The following is a 21,947-nucleotide window of genomic DNA, read 5'->3' as shown; positions in this document are numbered from 1 at the left end:
AGGCAGACTCCCTCGGTTCCGGGTCGCAGGCAGACTCCCTCGGTTCCGGGTCGCAGGCAGACTCCCTCGGTTCCGGGTCGCAGGCAGACTCCCTTGGTTCCGGATCACAGGCAGTCTCCCTCAGTTCCGGACTAGACACTGCTGCCGGATACTCTGGACTGCACACTGGTGCCGGATACTCTGGACTGCACACTGGGGCCGGATACTCTGGACTGCACACTGGGGCCGGATACTCTGGACTGCACACTGGTGCCGGATACTCTGGACTGCACACTGGTGCCGGATACTCTGGACCGCACACTGGTGCCGGATACTCTGGACCGCACACTGTTGCCGGATACTCTGGACCGCACACTGTTGCCGGATACTCCCACCATACAAAAGAAACATTCCTCTGCCACGTCCTGACCAAAATACTAAACAACTACTCCCTCTGCTGGTCAGGACGTGACAGATCATGTGATGGTGCCGAAGAGGATGGTTGACGTTTTACATGCTCCTGACCAATTGGGCTGTTTTGTTCGTTTTTTTGCTTTGTTTGTAACTTCATTTTTTTAGCTTATTTTGTACAGAAAAGACAGAGGAAAAGAGGACGCAGATCGGGCGTCCTTCTTAGAATCCGTAGGCAAGCGAGTAAACTCCCACTGCCTTCTGTTCTACTTGCTAACATGCAATCATTGGAAAATAAAATTGATGACCTACGATTACGATTACGATTATCCTACCAACGGGACATTAAGAACTGTAATATCTTATGTTTCACTGAGTCGTGGCTGAACAACGACACGGATAATATAGAGCTGGCGGGATTTTCCATGCACCGACAGAACAGAGATGCTACGTCTGGTAAGACGAGGGGTGGGGATGAGTGTATTTTTGTCAATAACAGCTGGTGCGCAATGTCTAATAATAAAGAAGTCGAGGCATTGTTCGCCTGAGGGAGAGTACCTTATGATAAGCTGTAGAGATTACATTACATTTACATTACATTTAAGTCATTTAGCAGACGCTCTTATCCAGAGCGACTTACAAATTGGTGCATTCACCTTATGATATCCAGCGGAACAACCACTTTACAATAGTGCATCTAAATCTTTTAAGGGGGGGGGGGGGGGGTAGAAGGATTACTTTATCCTATCCTAGGTATTCCTTAAAGAGGTGGGGTTTCAGGTGTCTCCGGAAGGTGGTGATTGACTCCGCTGTCCTGGCGTCGTGAGGGAGCTTGTTCCACCACTGGGGTGCCAGAGCAGCGAACAGTTTTGACTGGACTGAGCGGGAACTGTGCTTCCTCAGAGGTAGGGGGGCCAGCAGGCCAGAGGTGGATGAACGCAGTGCCCTTGTTTGGGTGTAGGGCCTGATCAGAGCCTGAAGGTATGGAGGTGCCGTTCCCTTCACAGCTCCGTAGGCAATCACCATGGTCTTGTAGCGGATGCGAGCTTCAACTGGAAGCCAGTGGAGAGAGCGGAGGAGCGGGGTGACGTGAGAGAACTTGGGAAGGTTGAACACCAGACGGGCTGCGGCGTTCTGGATGAGTTGTTGGGGTTTAATGGCACAGGCAGGGAGCCCAGCCAACAGCGAGTTGCAGTAATCCAGACGGGAGATGACAAGTGCCTGGATTAGGACCTGCGCCGCTTCCTGTGTGAGGCAGGGTCGTACTCTGCGAATGTTGTAGAGCATGAACCTACAGGATCGGGTCACCGCCTTGATGTTAGTGGAGAACGACAGGGTGTTGTCCAGGATAACGCCAAGGTTCTTAGCACTCTGGGAGGAGGACACAAGGGAGTTGTCAACCGTGATGGCGAGATCATGGAACGGGCAGTCCTTCCCCAGGAGGGAGAGCAGCTCCGTCTTGCCGAGGTTCAGCTTGAGCTGGTGATCCGTCATCCACACTGATATGTCTGACAGACATGCAGAGATGCGATTCGCCGCCTGCTTATCAGAAGGGGGAAAGGAGAAGATTAATTGTGTGTCGTCTGCATAGCATTGATAGGAGAGACCATGTGAGGATATGACAGTGCCAAGTGACTTGGTGTATAGCGAGAATAGGAGAGGGCCTAGAACAGAGCCCTGGGGGACACCAGTGGTGAGAGCGCATGGTGCGGAGACAGATTCTCGCCACGCCACCTGGTAGGAGCGACCTGTCAGGTAGGACGCAATCCAAGCGTGGGCCGCGCCGGAGATGCCCAACTCGGAGAGGGTGGAGAGGAGGATCTGATGGTTCACAGTATCAAAGGCAGCAGATAGGTCTAGAAGGATGAGAGCAGAGGAGAGAGAGTTAGCTTTAGCAGTGCGGAGAGCCTCCGTGACACAGAGAAGAGCAGTCTCAGTTGAATGCCCAGTCTTGAAACCTGACTGATTAGGATCAAGAAGGTCATTCTGAGAGCGATAGCAGGAGAGCTGGCCAAGGACGGCACGTTCAAGAGTTTTGGAGAGAAAAGAAAGAAGGGATACTGGTCTGTAGTTGTTGACATCGGAGGGATCGAGTGTAGGTTTTTTCAGAAGGGGTGCAACTCTCGCTCTCTTGAAGACGGAAGGGACGTAGCCAGCGGTCAAGGATGAGTTGATGAGCGAGGTGAGGAAGGGGAGAAGGTCTCCGGAAATGGTCTGGAGAAGAGAGGAGGGGATAGGGTCAAGTGGGCAGGTTGTTGGGCGGCCGGCCGTCACAAGACGCGAGATTTCATCTGGAGAGAGAGGGGAGAAAGAGGTCAAAGCACAGGATAGGGCAGTGTGAGCAGGACCAGCGGTGTCGTTTGACTTAGCAAACGAGGATCGGATATCGTCAACCTTCTTTTCAAAATGGTTGACGAAGTCATCCGCAGAGAGGGAGGAGGGGGGGGGGGAGGGGGAGGAGGATTCAGGAGGGAGGAGAAGGTAGCAAAGAGCTTCCTAGGGTTAGAGGCAGATGCTTGGAATTTAGAGTGGTAGAAAGTGGCTTTAGCAGCAGAGACAGAAGAGGAGAATGTAGAGAGGAGGGAGTGAAAGGATGCCAGGTACGCAGGGAGGCGAGTTTTCCTCCATTTCCGCTTGGCTGCCCGGAGCCCTGTTCTGTGAGCTCGTAGTGAGTTGTCGAGCCACGTAGCAGGAGGGGAGGACCGAGCCGGCCTGGAGGATAGGGGACAGAGAAAATCAAAGGATGCAGAAAGGGAGGAGAGGAGGGTTGAGGAGGCAGAATCAGGAGATAGGTTGGAGAAGGATTGAGCAGAGGGAAGAGATGATAGGATGGAAGAGGAGAGAGTAGCGGGGGAGAGAGAGCGAAGGTTCGGACGACGCAATACCATCCGAGTAGGGGCAGAGTGAGAAGTGTTGGATGAGAGCAAGAGGGAAAAGGATACAAGGTAGTGGTCGGAGATTTGGAGGGGAGTTGCAATGAGATTAGTGGAAGAACAGCATCTAGTAAAGATGAGGTCAAGCGTATTGCCTGCCTTGTGAGTAGGGGCGGAAGGTGAGAGGGTGAGGTCAAAAGAGGAGAGGAGTGGAAAGAAGGAGGCAGAGAGGAATGAGTCAAAGGTAGACATGGGGAGGTTAAAGTCACCCAGAACTGTGAGAGGTGAGCCATCCTCAGGAAAGGAACTTATCAAGGCGTCAAGCTCATTGATGAACTCTCCAAGGGAACCTGGAGGGCGATAAATGATAAGGATGTTAAGCTTGAAAGGGCTGGTAACTGTGACAGCATGGAATTCAAATGAGGAGATAGACAGATGGGTCAGGGGAGAAAGAGAGCATGTCCACTTGGGAGAGATGAGGATTCCAGTGCCACCACCCCGCTGGCTCGATGCTCTAGGGGTATGCGAGAACACGTGGGGAGACGAAGAGAGAGCAGTAGGAGTAGCGGTGTTATCTGTGGTAATCCATGTTTCCGTCAGCGCCAGGAAGTCTAGGGACTGGAGGGTAGCATAGGCTGAGATGAACTCAGCCTTGTTGGCTGCAGACCGGCAGTTCCAGAGGCTGCCGGAGACCTGGAACTCCACGTGGGTCGTGCGCGCTGGGACCACCAGGTTAGAGTGGCAGCAGCCACGCGGTGTGAAGCGTTTGTATGGCCTGTGCAGAGAGGAGAGAACAGGGATAGACAGACACATAGTTGACAAGCTACAGAAGTGTTGTTTCTTGTATTATTGTCTCTTGTGTCTTTAGAGAACTGTTTCACTTTGATATCCTTTTTCTTCTGTCCTGATTTTCTCTTTCTTTTCTTCTGTTAACTAGATATTCTTTGTTGTTCTTCGTTAGCTAGCTAGCTTCTTCCAAAAGAGTCCCTAGCAACTGCTTAGCAACTGGTAAACAATTCAGCTAGCTAAGATAACTACAATTTTATGAAAAATAGTTATTTTTCAAAAGCCTATCTTCTTTGTTTGTTGCTTGTTTTTTCTCCTATTCAGTCTTGCAGTTTTCTTTTGCTTTTTTCCAATGTACTTCACTCTAAAAACCATGTAGACCACACTATCTACCAAGAGAGTTCTCATCTATATTATTTGTAGCCGTCTATTTACCACCACAGACCGATGCTGGCATTAAGGGACTTTAATGCAGGCAAACAACACTTGAAATGTTGTCCAATTTTGAATGAGAGACTATTGAAGTGTGCACAGTCTGCCCAAAAAACAAAGCAGAACTTATGCCTTTCAAGCTACTTTTTTCAAATCATTAGTTTCATCATGCAGCCTTACAATGTATTAAAAATCAAAGCATATAGCCCAACATTTGTAGAACAACTAAAGTAACATTAATAACTAAATGAAGCATATAGGAGTACCTATTTCTTTGTTAACCACTTAACACAGAATAGCCACATGTGCGCACTCCCTCAAATTGTTTGGAGAAAATTGTTTTATTCAGCGTTGTTCAATTGTATTCTTCATGCTATAAAATAATATAAAATAATGCCACAGAAGCAAATCTTGTCTGCTAAATGAAATAGTGTAGCCCATAGCCATTTGGCACAGCCACATCAGGACTAAACATAAGGACAACTCAGAGTATGCTATTCTTTTCTTCTGAAATAACTATATTATTTCAGCCCTCTTTTGGCAGGTTTGTTGTGGTGCCATATTCTTTCCATTTTTTAATAATGGATTTAACAGTGCTCCGTGGGATGTTCAAAGTTTCGGATATTTTTTATAACCCAACCCTGATCTGTACTTTTCCATAACTTTGTCCCTGACCTGTTGGGAGAGGTTCTTTGTCTTCATGGTGCCGCTTGCTTGGTGGTGCCGCTTGCTTAGTTGTGTTGCAGACTCTGGGGCCGTTCAGAACAGGTGTATATATACTGAGATCATGTGACAGATCATGTGACACTTAGATTTCACACAGGTGGACTTTATTTAACTAATTATGTGACTTCTGAAGGTAATTGGTTGCACCAGATCTTATTTACGAGCTTCATAGCAAAAGGGGTGAATACATATGCACGCACCGCTTTTCCGTTTTAATTATTATAATTTTCTTTGAAACAAGTAATTTTTTTCATTTCACTTTACCAATTTCGACTATTTTGTGTATGTCCATTCCATACAATTAAAATAAAAATGATTTTAAATTACAGGTTGTAATGCAACAAAATAGGAAGAACTCCAAAGGGGATGAACACTTTTGCAAGGCACTGTAGATTAGCCAGTCCTGTCACCGGCTTGATACAGGCGAGCACATCAGGGGTGCAGCAGTGTTTAACTGTAGGCCCTGAATACTTAGCTAAATACACTGAACAAATATAGAATCGCAACATGCAACAATTTCAAAGATTTTACTCCGTTAATGTTCATATAATGAAATCAGTCAATTGAAATTAATTCATTAGGCCCTAATCTATGGATTTCACATGACTGGGAATACAGATATACATCTGTTGGTTACAGATACCTTAAAAAAAAGTCGGGGCGTGGATCAGAAAACCAGTCAGTATCTGGTGACACCACCATTTGCCTCATGCAGTGTGACACATCTCCTTCGAGTAGATCAGGCTGTTGATTGTTGTCCCATTCCTATTCGATGGCTGTGTGAAGGTACTGGATATTGGTGGGAACACGCTGTCGTACATGTCGATCAAGAGCATCCCAAACATGCTCAACGGATGACATGTCTGGTGAGTATGCAGGCCATGGAAGAACTGGGACATGTTCAGCTTCCAGGAATTGTGTACAGATCTGTGGAACATAGGGTTGTGCATTATCATGCTGAAACCTGAGGTGATAACGGCAGATGAATGGCCTCAAGATCTCATCACGGTATCTCTGTGCATTCAAATTGCCATCGATAAAATGCAATTGTGTTTGTTGTCTGTAGATGATGCCTGCCCATACCATAACTCCACCAAATTTTTTAAAACAACATTTGAGGCAGCTTATGGGAGAGAAATTGACATTCAATTCTCTGGCAACAGTTCTGGTGGACATTCCTGCAATCAGCATACCAATTGCACACTCCCTCAAACTTGAGACATCTGTGGTATTGTGTTGTGTGACAAAACTGCCCATTTTAGAGTGGCCTTTTATTTTCCCCAGCATAAGGTGCTCCTGTGTAATGATCATACTGTTTAATCAGCGTCTTGATATGCCACAACTGTAAAGTGGATACATTATCTTCGCAAAGGAGAAATGCTCACTAACAGGGATGTAAACACATTTTTAAACATTTTACATTTTAAAGAATAAGGTATTTGTGTAAATGGAACATTTCAGAGATCTTTTATTTCAGCTCATGAAACATGGTCCAACACTTTATATGTTGCGTTTATATTGTACAAACTGTCTGTTGCTTCATTGGCCTGGACTATTGTTGGTGTGAATTCAAGACCAGATTGATCTCAGTTTGTCACTGTCAGAGTAGCTACTCGTTTCGGTCATTTGTGTGTTATTAAAAAAGATTCAACTAATGTCTTCTGTCATGTAAATTATGTAGAATTGCATGAAATGCGTTTTTAAAAGACCACTTTTTGGGGGGGACCCTGCTAACAAAAGTTCCCCATGTGTGGAAATCCTAAAAACACCTCAACTGCAACCTATGCCACATCGCAAATGTTATTTTGGATTTACTATAAAGGGGCTTTTACTTCAGCAGTAATTCGTAGTACCTTGCGGTCGTATGCAAAGCAGTTGCCATACCAAGCGGTGATGCAGCCATGCAAGATGCTCTCAATGGTAAAGCTGTAGAACATTTTGAAGATCTGAGGGCCAATGACACGACTGTGTTTGTGTGTGGACCATGATCATTCTTTAGGGATGTGGACACCGAGGAACTTGAATCTCTCGACCTGCTCCACTACAGCCCCGTCTATGTGGATGGAGGGTTGCTCGGCCCTCCGTTTCCCGTAGTCCACGATCAGCTCCTTTCTCTTGCTGAAGTCGAGTGGGAGGTTGCTGTCCTGACACCACACTGCCGGGTCACTGACCTCCTCCCTACAGGCTGTCTCGTCATTGTCGGTGATCAGGCCAACCACCGTGGCGTCGTCAGCAAAGTTAACCATGGTGTTGGAGTCTTTTCGCGGCCACACAGTCGTGGGTGAATAGGGAGTACAAGAGGTGACTAAGCACGCACCCCTGAGGCGCCTCGGTGTTGAGGGTCAGCATGGCAAATGTGTTGTTGCCTACCCTCACCACCTGGGTGAGGCCTGTCAGAAAGTCCAGGATCCAGTTGCAGAGAGAGGTGTTCAGTCCCAGGGTCCTGAGCTACGTGATGAGCTTGAAAGGCATTATGGTTTAGAATGCTGAGCTATAGGTGGTCCTCTTGTCCAGGTGGGAGAGGGCAGTGTGGATTGCAATAGAGATTGCGTCTTCTGTGGATCTGTTGGGGTGGTATGCAAATTAGAGTGGGTCCAGGATGTCTGAGGTGACGGTGTTGATATGTGCCATGACCAGAATTTCCTCGCTACAGATGTGAGTGCTATTGGGCGATAGTCATTTAGACAGGTTACCTTAGTGTTCTTGGGCACAGGGACTATGGTGGTCTGCTTGAAACATATAGGTATTACAGACTCGGTCAGGGAGATTAGTCCGGATTAGTGTCCCGTTCCTTGAAAGCCGCAGCTCAAACCTTTAGCTCCGTGCAGATGTTGCCTGTAATCCATAGCTTCTGGTTGGGATATGTACGTGCATCGTCAACGCACTTGTTAATGAGGCCGGTGACTGATGTGGTAAACTCCTCAATGGGCGAGGGAGAGCTTTGTATGCGTTTCTGTGTGTGGAGTAAAGGCGATCTAAACTTTTGTCTCCTCTAGTTGCACAGGTGACATGCTGGTCAAAATGAGGTAAACAGATTTCAGTTTCCCTGCGTTAAAATCACCGGCCACTAGGAGCGCCGCCTCTGGATTTGCATTTTCTTGTTTGCTTCTGTCCCTATACAGCTCATTGAGTGCGGTTTTAGTGTCAGCATCGGTTTGGGGTGGTAAATAGACAGCTGCGAAAGAATGTAGATGAAAACTCTTGGCAAATAGTATGGTCTGCAGCTTACCATGAGGTATCTGACTCAGACGAGCAAAACCTCAAGACTTCCTTAACATTAGAGATCGCACACCAGCAGTGGGTAACAAAAAGACACACACCTCCCCCTCAACCTTACCCAAAGCTGCCGTTCGGTCTTGACGCTACATAGAAAAAACACCATGTCCTTTTTCAGCCGGTTTGTGTCTGTGTACTGCAACTTCCATCCTTTACCCGTGTCATATTATTTTGGACTGTATCAAGGAAATCACTGGGTGTGGATGAAGCTCCAGTACCTCTTGACTTATTTAAGACGTAAGACCCGGACTTCAGAGGGAGCTGTAGTGTATGTATCTGAAGGCCTTTGAACCCATAACCTCCTTAGATCCAGTATTTCATGTCTCAGCAATTCCAGCCTCCTTCTTTTCTACCTCTGCACTCTCTCTTTCTGTCTTTTGCTTTGAAAGAAGCAGACGGATGTTTAGGGATATGGAGAGCATTTAGTGCCTCCCCCTCCCCTTGTCCTCTCCCTCTCTCCCTTCCCCCTCTCTCTCTCTCTCTCTCTCTCTCTCTCTCTGCCACCCTTCTCTCAGTGATGGGTGACATGGCTGGTCCTGGGTTGCCATGGTGACAGTGCCCTGGTATGGTAGCGCTGGATGTGCGGTGTGTGTTCCCTTGGGTTTGAGTTGCCAAGTGGCTGTGTGTGTGTGTGTGTGTGTGTGTGTGTGTGTGTGTGTGTGTGTGTGTGTGTGTGTGTGTGTGTGTGTGTGTGTGTGTGTGTGTGTGTGTGTGTGTGTGTGTGTGTGTGTGTGTGTGTGTGGTACGTGTGTGTGTGTGTGCGTGGTACGTGTGTGTGGTGTACTGGCCGCCTGCAGATGTTCCCTGGCCCCCACACCTCCTGCCAGCTGCTCCACCCCTCCTCCTGCTCTTAATTAAGAGCCCACGCCATAGCGAGGCATGATTACACCGCACTACGCACGCGCACACAAACACGCGCACCAGCGGCGCACACCAGGACGTGTCCATTAGATGTTTTCTGGGAGCAGGGTGTCCAGTGCTGGTGCCCTTGAAGCACTGTAGTTGTGATGGGAAACATAAACAAGCAGCTAATCATGGCTATGTGGCTACACTCTGACACCACACAACCCCATACACACCAGAAGGCAGTGTACTGTACTTGGAGCATGGAGAAGAGGAAGTGGAGGCAGTGGAAGGGGACATAGGAGGGGGAGGACGGGAGAAGAGGAGGAGGAAAAGAAATGGAAGGATGAGGAAGAGAAGAGGCAGGATGAGGAAGAGGAGAGGAAGGATGAGCAGAAGGTGGAAGGGGAGGAGGAGTAGGAGGTAGTGAGAAGAAGGAGCAGTTTGGAGAAGAGGTTTATTTTAGGCCACTTCATCTGTTCTGTTCCTATTCCTTCCCTCCCTCCTCACTCTCAGTCCTTCTCTCCTCCTCTGCTCTCACTAATTCAACCCTCTCTCCCTTCCTTATTCTTTTTTTCTCCTACCTGCTACCTGCTCTATAGTCACTTAGTCTGCCTCCTCTGTATTCGCCCTCCCACTACCTCTCTCTCTCGCTCTCTCTCTCTCTCTCTCTCTCTCTCTCTCTCTCTCTCTCTCACACACACACACGAGACAGAACACCACGTAGTTAATAATTCCCTAATTTCCGCTCTTAACGGCAAGTGGAATGTGTCGCAGATAAACGGATTTATCAGAAGGGTATTAGAATGTGAATCAGGGGTGTTACAGCAATGGACAGTAATGGGCGCATCGTTTAAACAACGTCACGAGACTAATGGATTTCAAAATGAATTTGTCAACACGGTTCGCCATGAATACAATTAGCCGACTGAGAGTGAAGCTGCAGCGGTAGAGGCAGCGGCGACCTGAGTAGCGGGGAGCTGCAGTGTTTAGTACGGAAGTCAGGGATGATCTGTAGGCTATACAGTGGGGGAGATATACATGTACAGTAGACAGCTGTCCATATTGTTGCTGGGGGGAAATACTTGGTGTGTTGTTGGGAGTGTAATGAGATTATGAGTGGATCAGTTGATTGTCGTTGTGCTGAGTTTTGAAGTGGTATCCTTCTGGGTATAAACTGTCTGTATCAATTAGTTATTGTTTCCGTGTCGTTGCATTCATGTCATTTCAGCACAAGCTATCAAAAGATTTCCATGTGACAATGTTGTATTAAATTGGAAAAATGACTCGGTTTGCAAAAAGTAATCAACATACTCAGATTTTGTGAGTTAAGTCTTATTTTCCAGCCAACTTTGAACCAAAATCCAATGACATGGTGCCAAGTTGTGTTGATTTCACATTGAATCCACATTAGACAACTTAATCAAATATCAATCAAAAGTAGAATTTGAACCGTTGTGTGTGCCCAGCTCTTTAACTGTTATGGTGGTCAGTGGTTTGGCTGAGGAGATCACATTGCTGCTTTAGTAATGGGTTGTTTTGGAAGAGACACCCAGCCAAGATGAGGGGTGGTGTGATATGTGTGATGCAGTGTGTGCTTTGTTGCATCTCACCACTGTTGTTGTTATTACTGTAATGTCCCAGAACATGACATTAGCCTTAATAACGTAATCACTCATCCACTGTGATCAGACACCAAGAGAGCAGAGCAGAAATACAGGGAGAGGGAGGAGAGAAAGAGAAAGGGAAAGATACATGGAGGAGAGACACGGAACCAGGGATGAGAGAGAGGGGGGGGGGGGGGGGGAAGTGAGGAAAGAGATAACTAGGGAGAGGTACAGAGAGAAACACAGTCAAGGAGGAGAGGCAGAGTGGGAGTTTATTAGCACATCTTCTCATCCACCTATATCCATCCACAGATGAACATGATGTCAGCGTGCTGAATTGGCTGAGATTGGTGTGCAATGCAGACCTGTAACCCGCTCTCTCTCTCTCTCTGACTGGCTGAGATGAAAACACACACACAGATGTGATCGACTTCTACGGGTGTGTCTCTGTCACTGTTGGCCATAGATAAAAAGGGTCAGCTATGCAAGTTATGTCATTATATGACTATAAGCCATTGAAATATGGATTGTTGAAGGACAAATGATGCTGCCAAGACAGACACTTAGTTGAAAACTCAAAGCTGTGGAGAGTGGATAGTTGATATTAGGGTGGATGTAAAGGTTTTGAGTGAGGTGTGGACAAGGCTTCAGGTTATCTTATAATTGACATGGGTTACAGTTGGTCTATTCCTAAATGCCCCCCACCCTACCTATCCTCCACATTAGGACTCTGGTACTGTAATCAGCTACCCACCGCCTCTTCAGCCCGACCTACTCAGCCTCCTCCAGTGTCCAGGGAGAGAGAGGGTCTGTGGGAAGGCAGGCAGGGAAACGGTAGGGGCGCTCTGAGCCGCCTGAATACTAATGTCCCACTTTACAACTCACCCTCACTCACACACACACCGCACTCTTCCTCTCTCTCTCCCTCCCTCCATCCCTCCCTTCCTCCACACACACACACACACACACACACACACACACACACACACACACACACACACACACACACACACACACACACACACACACACACACACACACACACACACACAGTGCCACACTCTGCTCTCCCGCCCCTTTTGCAGCCCCTCCACAGCCCCTCACAGCCAGCGCTGAACAAAGCTCCCTAATTATGGGCAGGTCTCCATGTCCACCCGGGCGCTCTTAACGACGTCGCTGATTAATTGGAGGGAGGTGTGGGGGCAGGAAGTCTCACCCTCGCCACCGCTGCCGCCACGATAACACCAGCACCACCGCGCCACAACGTCCCACCTCGCCCGCACACACACGCACTTGCATTAACACACACACTCTCCCAGAGACGTGTGGAGCGAGCAGGATTAGTGTGGGATTATATGACAACGTGAGACACAGCCAGCTTTAGACACTGAGAATTATAAACTGTATGAACTAGACACAGACGAAGTTGACACTCTTTTGTTGCCAGGTCTGTATTGTAAAAGATCCATAGTAACCTACCTGGGTAAATACAGGTAAGTGGGTAGATAGACTCACAGACATGAATAGCTAGGGGTATTGGACACAGATCATTTTCAATTCGATACAATTTCATTGATCTTCTCAGTGGTGTAGTCGTTGGTCTACAGATATCTACATCCTCCACATAATACACATACAAACCCCACAATCCGCCAATGCAATATAACCATGTTATGTTTGTAAGAAAGGAAGAGGTTAGCTAGCCCTATTTACTGTGAAACCTTTAGAAAATCAGGCAAATGTGAGAGCAGGAAGTGAGACCCAGGTGTGTTTGGTCTCCTCTGAAGTGATGTGTATTCATTACCACTGCTGCTCCCGGCTCGCTGTTGCCACAAAATGGCCTCTGCCGCATCTATATGTGTGATTTGTGTGTGTTCGACCCTGAGGTCCACAATGAACACAGGGCACAAAGAGACAGAGGATTGCCGCTGCATACACACACACACACACACACACGTAAACCTACACAAACACACGTACGCAGGCACGCAAATGCACGCACGCACACACACTTCAGACTGGGTCACTCAGGTTCAAGGCTTTTGTATTCATCGCATGTTTTTACATTTGCTCCACCACCTACAGTGTTCCATCTAGCTGAGACATGCCTGTCTGCTCTCTGACTCTGTATACCTTGATGCACTTGAAAGTGCACGAAATATGTGGGTGTTTGAGCGTGTGGTGTGTGCACAAGACAAGCACGGTGCATTTGTACTTTGCCCAACCTTTTCTAGAACTCCATTTTATGTTGTTACAATATCTCTTTCATGACAGGGAGCATTAGATACTACACACACACACACACAGAAACACACACACACACACGCCCACACAAACACACACAGACACCGCCCCCCACAACCCCAACATCCTAAACACACAGACACACACAATCCACATCACTCCATAACAGCCAATGTTGGACGGCTAATTTCCACTGTGGCTGCTGAGATCTTCATTAGGCTGGCAGAGGGCTGCCCTGTTAGACATGGCTATTATCAGGATGATTACCACCACACCACATCCCATCATCGTTACTGTTGTCACCGGCCGCCCACGGGAGCCTCCTCAGTCAGTGGGGACAAGGCTGTGGGTTTGTCCTCTGTGCCCCTCCATGTCCCCTCCCTCGGTGGCTTGACGATAATGCCTGATGACATCCCTGCAGCAGTGAGCGGTGTGTGTCACCTCTTAGCGGTGACATGAGTAGTGTGAAGATGGCTCAGACACATGCGCGTGCACATACACACACACTTGGACGCATGAACACACACATACACACAGAGAAACGCTGTTCACGCACGCACACTCACGCCCGTACTCACACACACACACACACACAGTCACACACACACACACGCGCACACAGAATCACAGCTCACACACAAGCACTCACGAATGCGGACGCACATTCATGCACTCACGCACACAGAAATGCTGCTCACTGAACTTTGTTAACAAGGCAAGCTCCTTTACCAGTGGCAGCCTGGTGATAATTCACTACACCTCAGAGAACTGACCCAGATAGGCCCAGACTTTATACAGGTGATGCTCACAGGACGAGATTCTCTCTAATACAGGTAGATGTGTTATAGGTTTTGAGTTCACTGTCAGTATATGTAAATGATAATGGGTTGATTTCTTTTTGGCCTACATGATCTATTAAGCTGGCTGTTGCGCTAGGAGAGGAAATGAAAGAAGGACAGAATGGAGAATGGAAGAAAAGACAAGGGGTAGAGGAGAAAGAAAAGGAGAATGCAGCAAAAGGAAAGAGAGGATAGAGAGATATGGAGAAGGACATATTTACTGGGAGGCTAAAATTCACACACACACACACACACAGAGAGAGAGAGAAAGCGAGAGAGAAAGCGAGAGAGAAGGCGAGAGATGGAGGTTGTGGCCAGGCGTGGTGTGCTTGTACTCACCCGGGCTCTAACCCGCCACAGATGAACACAATCAGGCCGCCTCGGTCAACGGCGGGTTGTCATGGCAACCTGGCGGCACAGCCTGCGTGGGACAAAGGGCTGGCGGGTCCTGTGTGTGGGAGCGTGTTTGTGCGTGTGTGTGTGGCAGAGCGGGCCAGGCCCTCCTGGGGCCTCCATTCGCCTGTCTGTGAGAGAGTCCACAGGGGCCCTGCAACAGGAGGAGAGAAGAGAAAGAGGGGAAGAGAGATGGAGAGATGGGGATGAGAGGGAGGAGGGAGGGAGGGGGAGATAGAGAGACAGATTGAGAAAGTATAGCTAGAGTCCACAGGGGCTCAGCCACAGGAGGAGAGAGGGAGGGGAGATGGAGGGAGGGAGGAGGAAAAGAGGGAGAGATGGGGTGAGAGAGCAGAAAAAGGACCTAGTAGAGAGCCTGTTCCACAGGAGAAAGAAAAGGGGAGAGAGAGAGGGGGCAGGAGAGATGGAGAGATTGAAGTAGAGATTGAGCGAAGACACAGAGAGAGAGAGAGAGAGAGAGAGAGACTGAGAGAGTGGCTAGGGAGAGAACCCATATTTGTATTTCCATAGGAGCTGGTTCAGAGCTAAAGTTGAAAGTGAGAATAGGGTGGAAGGAGGGATGCAGATAGAAGGGATGAAATGAGTGAGAAACAGAATGCAAGGTGCAATGCATCCTCTCTTTCCTCTGCAATGCATTCTCTCCCAGCCGAACTGCTAACATCTTTAAAAATCCCTTCAGGTTCAAAGACGAGAGAATAGAGGAACATCCAGACTCATTGCATGTTAAATCATGCATCCTTTTAGTTCCTGTATCCCTCATTTGTAGCTTTTATGTACAAACACTGATATTTACTTTCCTGCCTCCCCGTTAGGTGTGGATCATACGAACATGGATCTGAAGAGAAACTTTGTGAGTAAACCTGATCGATTTATTTTGAAGTGACCATCTATGTCGTCTGTCCTAATGGGCCATTACACAATTAATTCATTCAACATTTACTGTATATACAGTAGATAATGCTATACAGCAGATAGATTAACCTGTTGAGGACAGACGTTCCGCTAGCGGAACCCCGTTCCGCCTGTGGAACCCCTAGCCAACAGCCAATGGCATCGCACGGCGCGAAATACAAAACCAACTAAAATACCACAATTCAATTTTCTCAAACAATCTACTATTTTACACCATTTTAAAGATAAGACTCTCGTTAATCTAACCACATTGTCTGATTTCAAAAAGGCTTTACAGCGAAAGCAAAACATTAGATTATGTTAGGAGAGTACATAGACACAAATAATCACACAGCCATTTTCCAAGCAAGCATATATGTCACATAAACCCAAACCACAGCTAAATGCAGCACTAACCTTTGATGATCTTCATCAGATGACACTCCTAGGACATTATGTTATACAATACATGCATGTTTTGTTCAATCAAGTTCATATTTATATCAAAAACCAGCTTTTTACATTAGCATGTGATGTTCAGAACTAGCATACCCACCGAAAACTTCCGGTGAATTTACTAAATTACTCATGATAAACGTTGACAAAAAAACATAACAATTATTTTAAGAATTATAGATACAGAACTCCTTTATGCAATCGCTGTGTCCGATTTTAAAATAGCTTTTCGGCGAAAGCACATTTTGCAATATTCTGAGTACATAGCTCGGCCATCACGGCTAGCTATTTTGACATCCGCCAACTTCGGGGTCACCTAAACTCAGAATTACTATTAGAAAAATTGGATTACCTTTGCTGTCCCTCGTCAGAATGCACTCCCAGGACTTCTACTTCAACAACAAATGTTGTTTTGGTTCCAAATAATCCATAGTTATATCCAAATACCTCCGTTTTGTTCGTGCGTTCAGGTCACTATCCGATTGGTAACGCGCGAGCGCATTTCGTGACAAAAAAATTCAAAATATTCCATAACCGTACTTAGAAGCATGTCAAACGCTATTTAAAATCAATTTTTATGCTATTTTTCTCGTAAAATAGCGATAATATTCCAACCGGGCGACGTTGTATTCATTCAAAGGCTGAAAGAAAAAAATTGAGAAGTCTCGTGAACGCGCATCTCAGTCTCACTGTCCCCAGGCAGACCACTTACAAACTCTGCTGCTGTACTTTGCCCAGAGACAGCAGACACCCCATTCCACTTTCTGGCGGCTTTAGAGCGCCAATGGAAGCCTTAGAAAGTGTCATGTTACAGCACAGATGCGGTAATGTCGATAGAGATGCAACAGAAGGACAACAAATTGTCAGACAGGGCACTTCCTGTATGGAATCTTCTCAGGTTTTGGCCAGCCATATGAGTTCTGTTATACTCACAGACACCATTCAAACAGTTTTCGAAACTTTAGAGTGTTTTCTATCCAAATCTATATATATAAATGCATATTATATATATGCATATTCTACTTTCTGGGCAGGAGTAGTAACCAGATTAAATCGGTACGTTTTTTATCCGGCCGTGAAAATACTGCCCCCTATCCCAAAGAAGTTAACACCCATGTCAAATTGATGACGCTATAGTGAAGTGATGCTAACTGCTTCGGGTGAAGTTTCAACCTAGATACAGATCTAGGATCGGCTTCTCCTCCTCAAATCCCAACCGTAACCATTAGTGGGGGAAAATGGTAAACTCACCCAAGATCAGCATCTAGGGTCAAATTCACTCTTCACCAACTCACCCAGAGTGGAGGTGCTGTAGTGGACTGACTGCCAGAAATTTTTCTGGCTACTACTGCTTTCTATCATTTATAATCCAAGAGCCACTGTTCAGATCAAAGCCAACAGGCCAACATGTAGTTTGGCACTCATGTATAGCCTGAGAGAGAGATTGAAGCACGGCTACATGAGGTTGTACCTGACTCCTGTCTCCTTGAGTGCACCTCCTTGATCATATTTGACTCGATAGACACACATCACTCATCTGCTATGTAGCCTGTCATCTCCTCCCCTCACAGTGAACAGCTTGTCCTCGTATAGAATGAGAGAGCATGACAACACATAGAAGACCATCATGACACATCAATATACTTCCAGAAATGCCGTTTTTTTATTTCCTGTGTCATTTCCTCATCCTCCCTGTTCTGATGCCAGATCTGTTTTGTCCTGTATAGCCAACCTCTAACAACCATAAGAGTTGGCTATATAGCAAAAACAGATCTGGGATCAGGCTACATGCTCTCCATGTTGTTCCATGACATTACACTATGGTGTGTCTCTCAGGAAGCCTTTGCCAGTTTTGACCTGCGTGGCTCACACGGCCTTTCCCATGATCCCATGCCACTCAGAGACGAGGAGAACGGGTAACACACTTCTTAATCTCTACATTCATCTCACTCTTTCACCCCCTCTCATTCTTCATGTTCCTCTGTCATCTCTCACTATTTGCAGTCATCGTTCCTATTGTAGTTTTGTTTCCTGATTTTTGGAATGGGTTGTTCTTTGTCTACACTTGTGTAGAGATACAGTCGTTTTTGTGTGTGTGAGAGAGTGCCTGCGGGTTTATGTGTTTACGCGTTTGTGTGTGTATGTGTATGACATAACGTTCTCATCTGTCCCAGTCATGGCACCAGGTGTGCAGGGGAAGTGGCCATGGAGGCCAACAACTCTTACTGTGGCGTGGGCATCGCTTTCAACGCCAGGATCGGTGGTGAGTACAACACTGCCCATGTCCATGCCAATGTAATCCATCAAAATAAAATAGCGGTAGAAGTGATCGTATGATTCAAATATACATCTTGTTGAATGATTGTACTAGCTGTGCTACTATAATATGTACATGTAATATGATTGCACTGTACTCTGACAAATGTACATTGTCTATGAGACATAATATTGTCTAATACAGTATACCATTATGATTCAATCATTCAATGATTCAGTCAGACTGAATAGGAGACGCTAGGCGAGGTAACAATGAACGATACCGTAACAGTATGTTCATGAAGAAGAGAAGAGCGGTGTTTATATTACCAGATAAATGATATGATATGTTGCAGTGCAGTGATAACATACTATGAGCACAATCACACATCAAATGTAATGAAATGGCTCAATAAAAGGCAATGACAACAGGGTAATGCAATGCCAGTGATTGGTTATGACATCAGCTGGAGAGATAATGTATGAGTCCCAAATGGCACCCTATTTCCTATATGGCGTATTACTTTTGATGGGCCATGGTCAAAAGCAGTGCACAAAAAATAGGGAATAGAGTGTTTCTTTTTAGGAGGCAGACCTAGTTGAAGTGAATCATAGCGCCGAGGTTTGATAATGATGACAAAGGGACCACAGGCGTATCCACAACAGAACAATGCATTTGCAGTGCATTTCTTCCATAAAGCCCAGCAATCAATACGTCTATTGCAGCCAGTTTAGGTGTTGATATTCAGCTGTATTTGTGAACGATGAGAGAAATCTATCTAATGAGTGTTTGTGTTTGGATTTGACAGGGACACACTGTTATTGAGCCATACAGACCTAATTTAACATCTCATTTTGGGTTTGAGTTGTTGTAATTCGTTTTTTAGTGAGGATGACTAATATAATACATCCGTACAGACCATAGCAGAAGTATGCATCAACAAGAAAATGTATTGGGACATTTGAATAAAAACATCCTCTGAAAATCACTGTTTTTATTCTAGTGTCATACTATAGCGCTAAAAGCCAACAGCTGTTCAAACCAATTCACAGGGCTAGATCGGTATCATAATAAATGTGCAGTAAAACATAATCCTTGGAATGAACTGTCACCCCTGACCTCTTCCCTCTGCCCCGTGACCTCTGACCTTTGACCCGGCCAGGTATCCGTCTGCTGGACGGCACGGTGACGGACTCCATGGAGGCCACGTCTCTGACCTTCAACAACGACTTCATTGATGTGTACGTGTGCTGCTGGGGCCCGCGGGACGACGGACAGGAGATGGCCGGGCCGGGGACACTCACACAGAAAGCACTGAGGCTGGGCACGCAGAAGGCAAGGTTAACACACATACACACACACACACGCACACACAGGAAAAGTACATGCAGGCACGCAAGTATACACACACCCATACTGTACATGCATGTACACATGCACGTCCACACACACAAACTCATGCACGCGTGCGTGCTCGCTTTTCTCTATTCCATGTAATTCTATTCTATTCTATTTTATCCTTCCACCAACTCCCCTCTCCGCTCTCTTTCACCTTAATACAGGGGCGAGGTGGAAAAGGAAGTATATTTGTGTGGGCGTCTGGTAACGGCGGGTTGGTGAACGACCACTGTGGAGCAGACGGCTATGTCAACAGTGTCTACAGCATTGCCATCGGGGCTGTCACTCACATGGGCAAGCCCGCCTTTTTCGGTGAGCCCTGCCCTGCTGTCATGGCTGTCACTCTAACTGGAGCCAGTTTGGGAAACACACTACCCCTAGTAAGTCTCTCTGTGTGTGGATGTGTGTGTCTGCGTGCATGCATGTGTGTATATCTATTTGATGTTGTGTGTATGTGTGTGTGTGTCCGCCTGTGTGTGTGTGTCCGTCTGCCTGTGTGTGTGTATCTATTTGACACTGTGTGAGATTGAGTGCAGCACTGCTCTTTAGCTCCTGTTAGCAGCCTGTTAACTGCTGTGATATTTATAGCGGCTTCACAGGTTGACCTGGGTGGCTGCTGGGCAGGATGTGGCTGGCGGATATGTGTGGATGCACACACACACACACGCAGTCGCAAGTGTTAATTGGAGGTGAAGCATGGCACCGCGGCTGAAGCGGCAGAGAAAAAGAGTGAACGAGAGAAGGAAGAGAGGTGTTGATGTGCACTCAGTTCAGGAGTGTGACAAAGTCGAAGGCCAGGAAAGAAAAATGTCTGTATGCTCTGCTCAGCTCCAGTCTAATATTACCCAGTATCACCTACCACTGACTGTGACTGTGACTGTTTGCTACTTCCAGTCTACTCCCCCGAGGCATTCAGTCAGTCACCACATTCGTGGTCAGAGGTGTTTCCTACGAAGCAAGCTAGATTTACTCAAGGTTTTCTAAAGCTAACCAGCTTCAGTTAGCGTCACATTTCAGCTCAGGCTTCATCCGTACAACAGCGGTGGCTATTGCTTGCCCGCCTGCCACTAACTGTAGCAAGCTTGCAACTGCGTGTGCATGTTGCACATGGTTAGTCGAATACTGAACTCTTCCATGTGCGAGTCAGTGCCACATTTACAATTGTGCCAAAATCTAATTGGAAGAAAAGTTATCGTGCAAATTCAGCAGGCTATGTTGTGAAATAGGCTTTTAGAAGTGCAGTCTTTATATTATTACTAATCATTAATGATTACTTCGGTGTGCTTATCAACGCACAACCACAAGTACCTTTTTGCACAACCACAAGTACCACAAGTCATACAAAAGTTTTACTGTGTGTGAAGTTTATAATGCATTCTGTCATTGCTAGATGTACAGTACAATGCGATATATTTTAACACAACAACAAAAAACATTTGATTAATAAAATATGTATTCAGTCGTCTTCCTCTAATGAATGGGATGATGACACAGTCTTTGCAAGACGGAGGGAATATGGTTTCATTGGTCCTCAACTTGGGGCTCAGTCATTTAGTTCAGGGTAAGTGGAGTAGCCCTGAGTTAGCCTGCACCGGCGCAGATAGAGGAGCAGGTTAGTTCTGAAGGATTCGTTGCCATAGAAATGTACCTAGCTACAGTAAAAGGTGAGCCACTTTCATATGACCGGTTATCCCGAGTTGAACTCAGAGTTGACCCAAGTTACCTCGCTAACTCCTCAAAACTGCTTTGTAAGATACCCCTCAGGTGTGGTAGAGGAGCGTTAGGTGTGTATATATTTGTGTGTGAGTGAGAGTGAGCGGAGAGAGAGAGACAGCGAGAGAGAGAAATACATATCCCCTGGTCGCTGTTACAAGATCAGTTCCCCCACGTGTGACTTCACTGAATTCTTCACCCGAGAGCATAATAGCTAACTATGTGTGAATTTGTTTGGTTGGTTAAAAAAAGAGTGTACACACATTCAACAATTGTCTCAGGTGCATGGTCTAAAAAAACTATACTGAACAAAAATATAAACGCAACATGCAACAATTTCAAGGATTTTACTGAGTTACAGTTCATATGAGGAAATCAGTCATTTGAAATGAAGTCATTAAGCCCTAATCTATGGATTTCATGTGGGAATACAGATATGGATCTGTTAGTCACAGATACCTTAAAAGAAATAGGCCTCACAATGGGCCTCGCGTCACGGTATTTCTGTGCATTCAAATTGCCATCGATTAAAATGCGCTTGTGTTCGTTGTCCGTCGCTTATGCCTGCCCATACCATAACCCCACCACCACCATGGGCACTCTGTTCATAACGTTGAAATCAGCAAACCGCTTGCCCACACGACGCTATACACATGTTCTATGGTTGTGAGGCCGGTTGGACGTACTGCCAAATTCTCTACAACAACGTTGGAGGTGGCTTGTGGTAGAGAAATTAACATTAAATTCTCTGGCAACAGCTCTGGTGGAGATTTCTGAAGTCAGCATGCCAATTGCAGGCTCC

General features: G+C 46.4%; 1 protein-coding gene across 1 annotated transcript; it reads left to right on the top strand.

The window, feature by feature from the left end:
- Nucleotides 1-15,137: 15,137 nt before the first annotated feature.
- On the top strand, nucleotides 15,138-19,531 carry LOC106581764 (neuroendocrine convertase 1). Its single transcript, XM_045713256.2, has 4 exons — nucleotides 15,138-15,280; nucleotides 17,614-17,693; nucleotides 17,952-18,040; nucleotides 19,197-19,531. The coding sequence occupies exons 1-4, from the start codon at nucleotides 15,260-15,262 to the stop codon at nucleotides 19,529-19,531; spliced, it is 525 nt and encodes a 174-aa protein (XP_045569212.2). The 5' UTR covers nucleotides 15,138-15,259.
- The last annotated feature ends 2,416 nt before the right edge of the window (nucleotides 19,532-21,947 follow it).

The sequence above is a fragment of the Salmo salar genome, chromosome 02, assembly GCF_965601325.2.
Source record: "Salmo salar chromosome 02, fSalSal1, whole genome shotgun sequence".
Classification (NCBI taxonomy): Eukaryota; Metazoa; Chordata; class Actinopteri; order Salmoniformes; family Salmonidae; genus Salmo; species Salmo salar.
Note: the sequence above shows the minus strand (reverse complement) of the source record. Positions and strands in the feature narration are given on the sequence as shown.

What these genes read in the sequence shown, in the direction of transcription:
- LOC106581764 (XM_045713256.2), top strand. Translation starts at nt 15,260, where the DNA reads ATGGATCTGAAGAGAAACTTT. An exon ending in CTCAGAGACGAGGAGAACGG is followed by an intron (nt 17,694 to 17,951) that starts GTAACACACTTC and finishes CATCTGTCCCAG; the next exon opens with TCATGGCACCAGGTGTGCAG. An exon ending in TTTCAACGCCAGGATCGGTG is followed by an intron (nt 18,041 to 19,196) that starts GTGAGTACAACA and finishes TGACCCGGCCAG; the next exon opens with GTATCCGTCTGCTGGACGGC.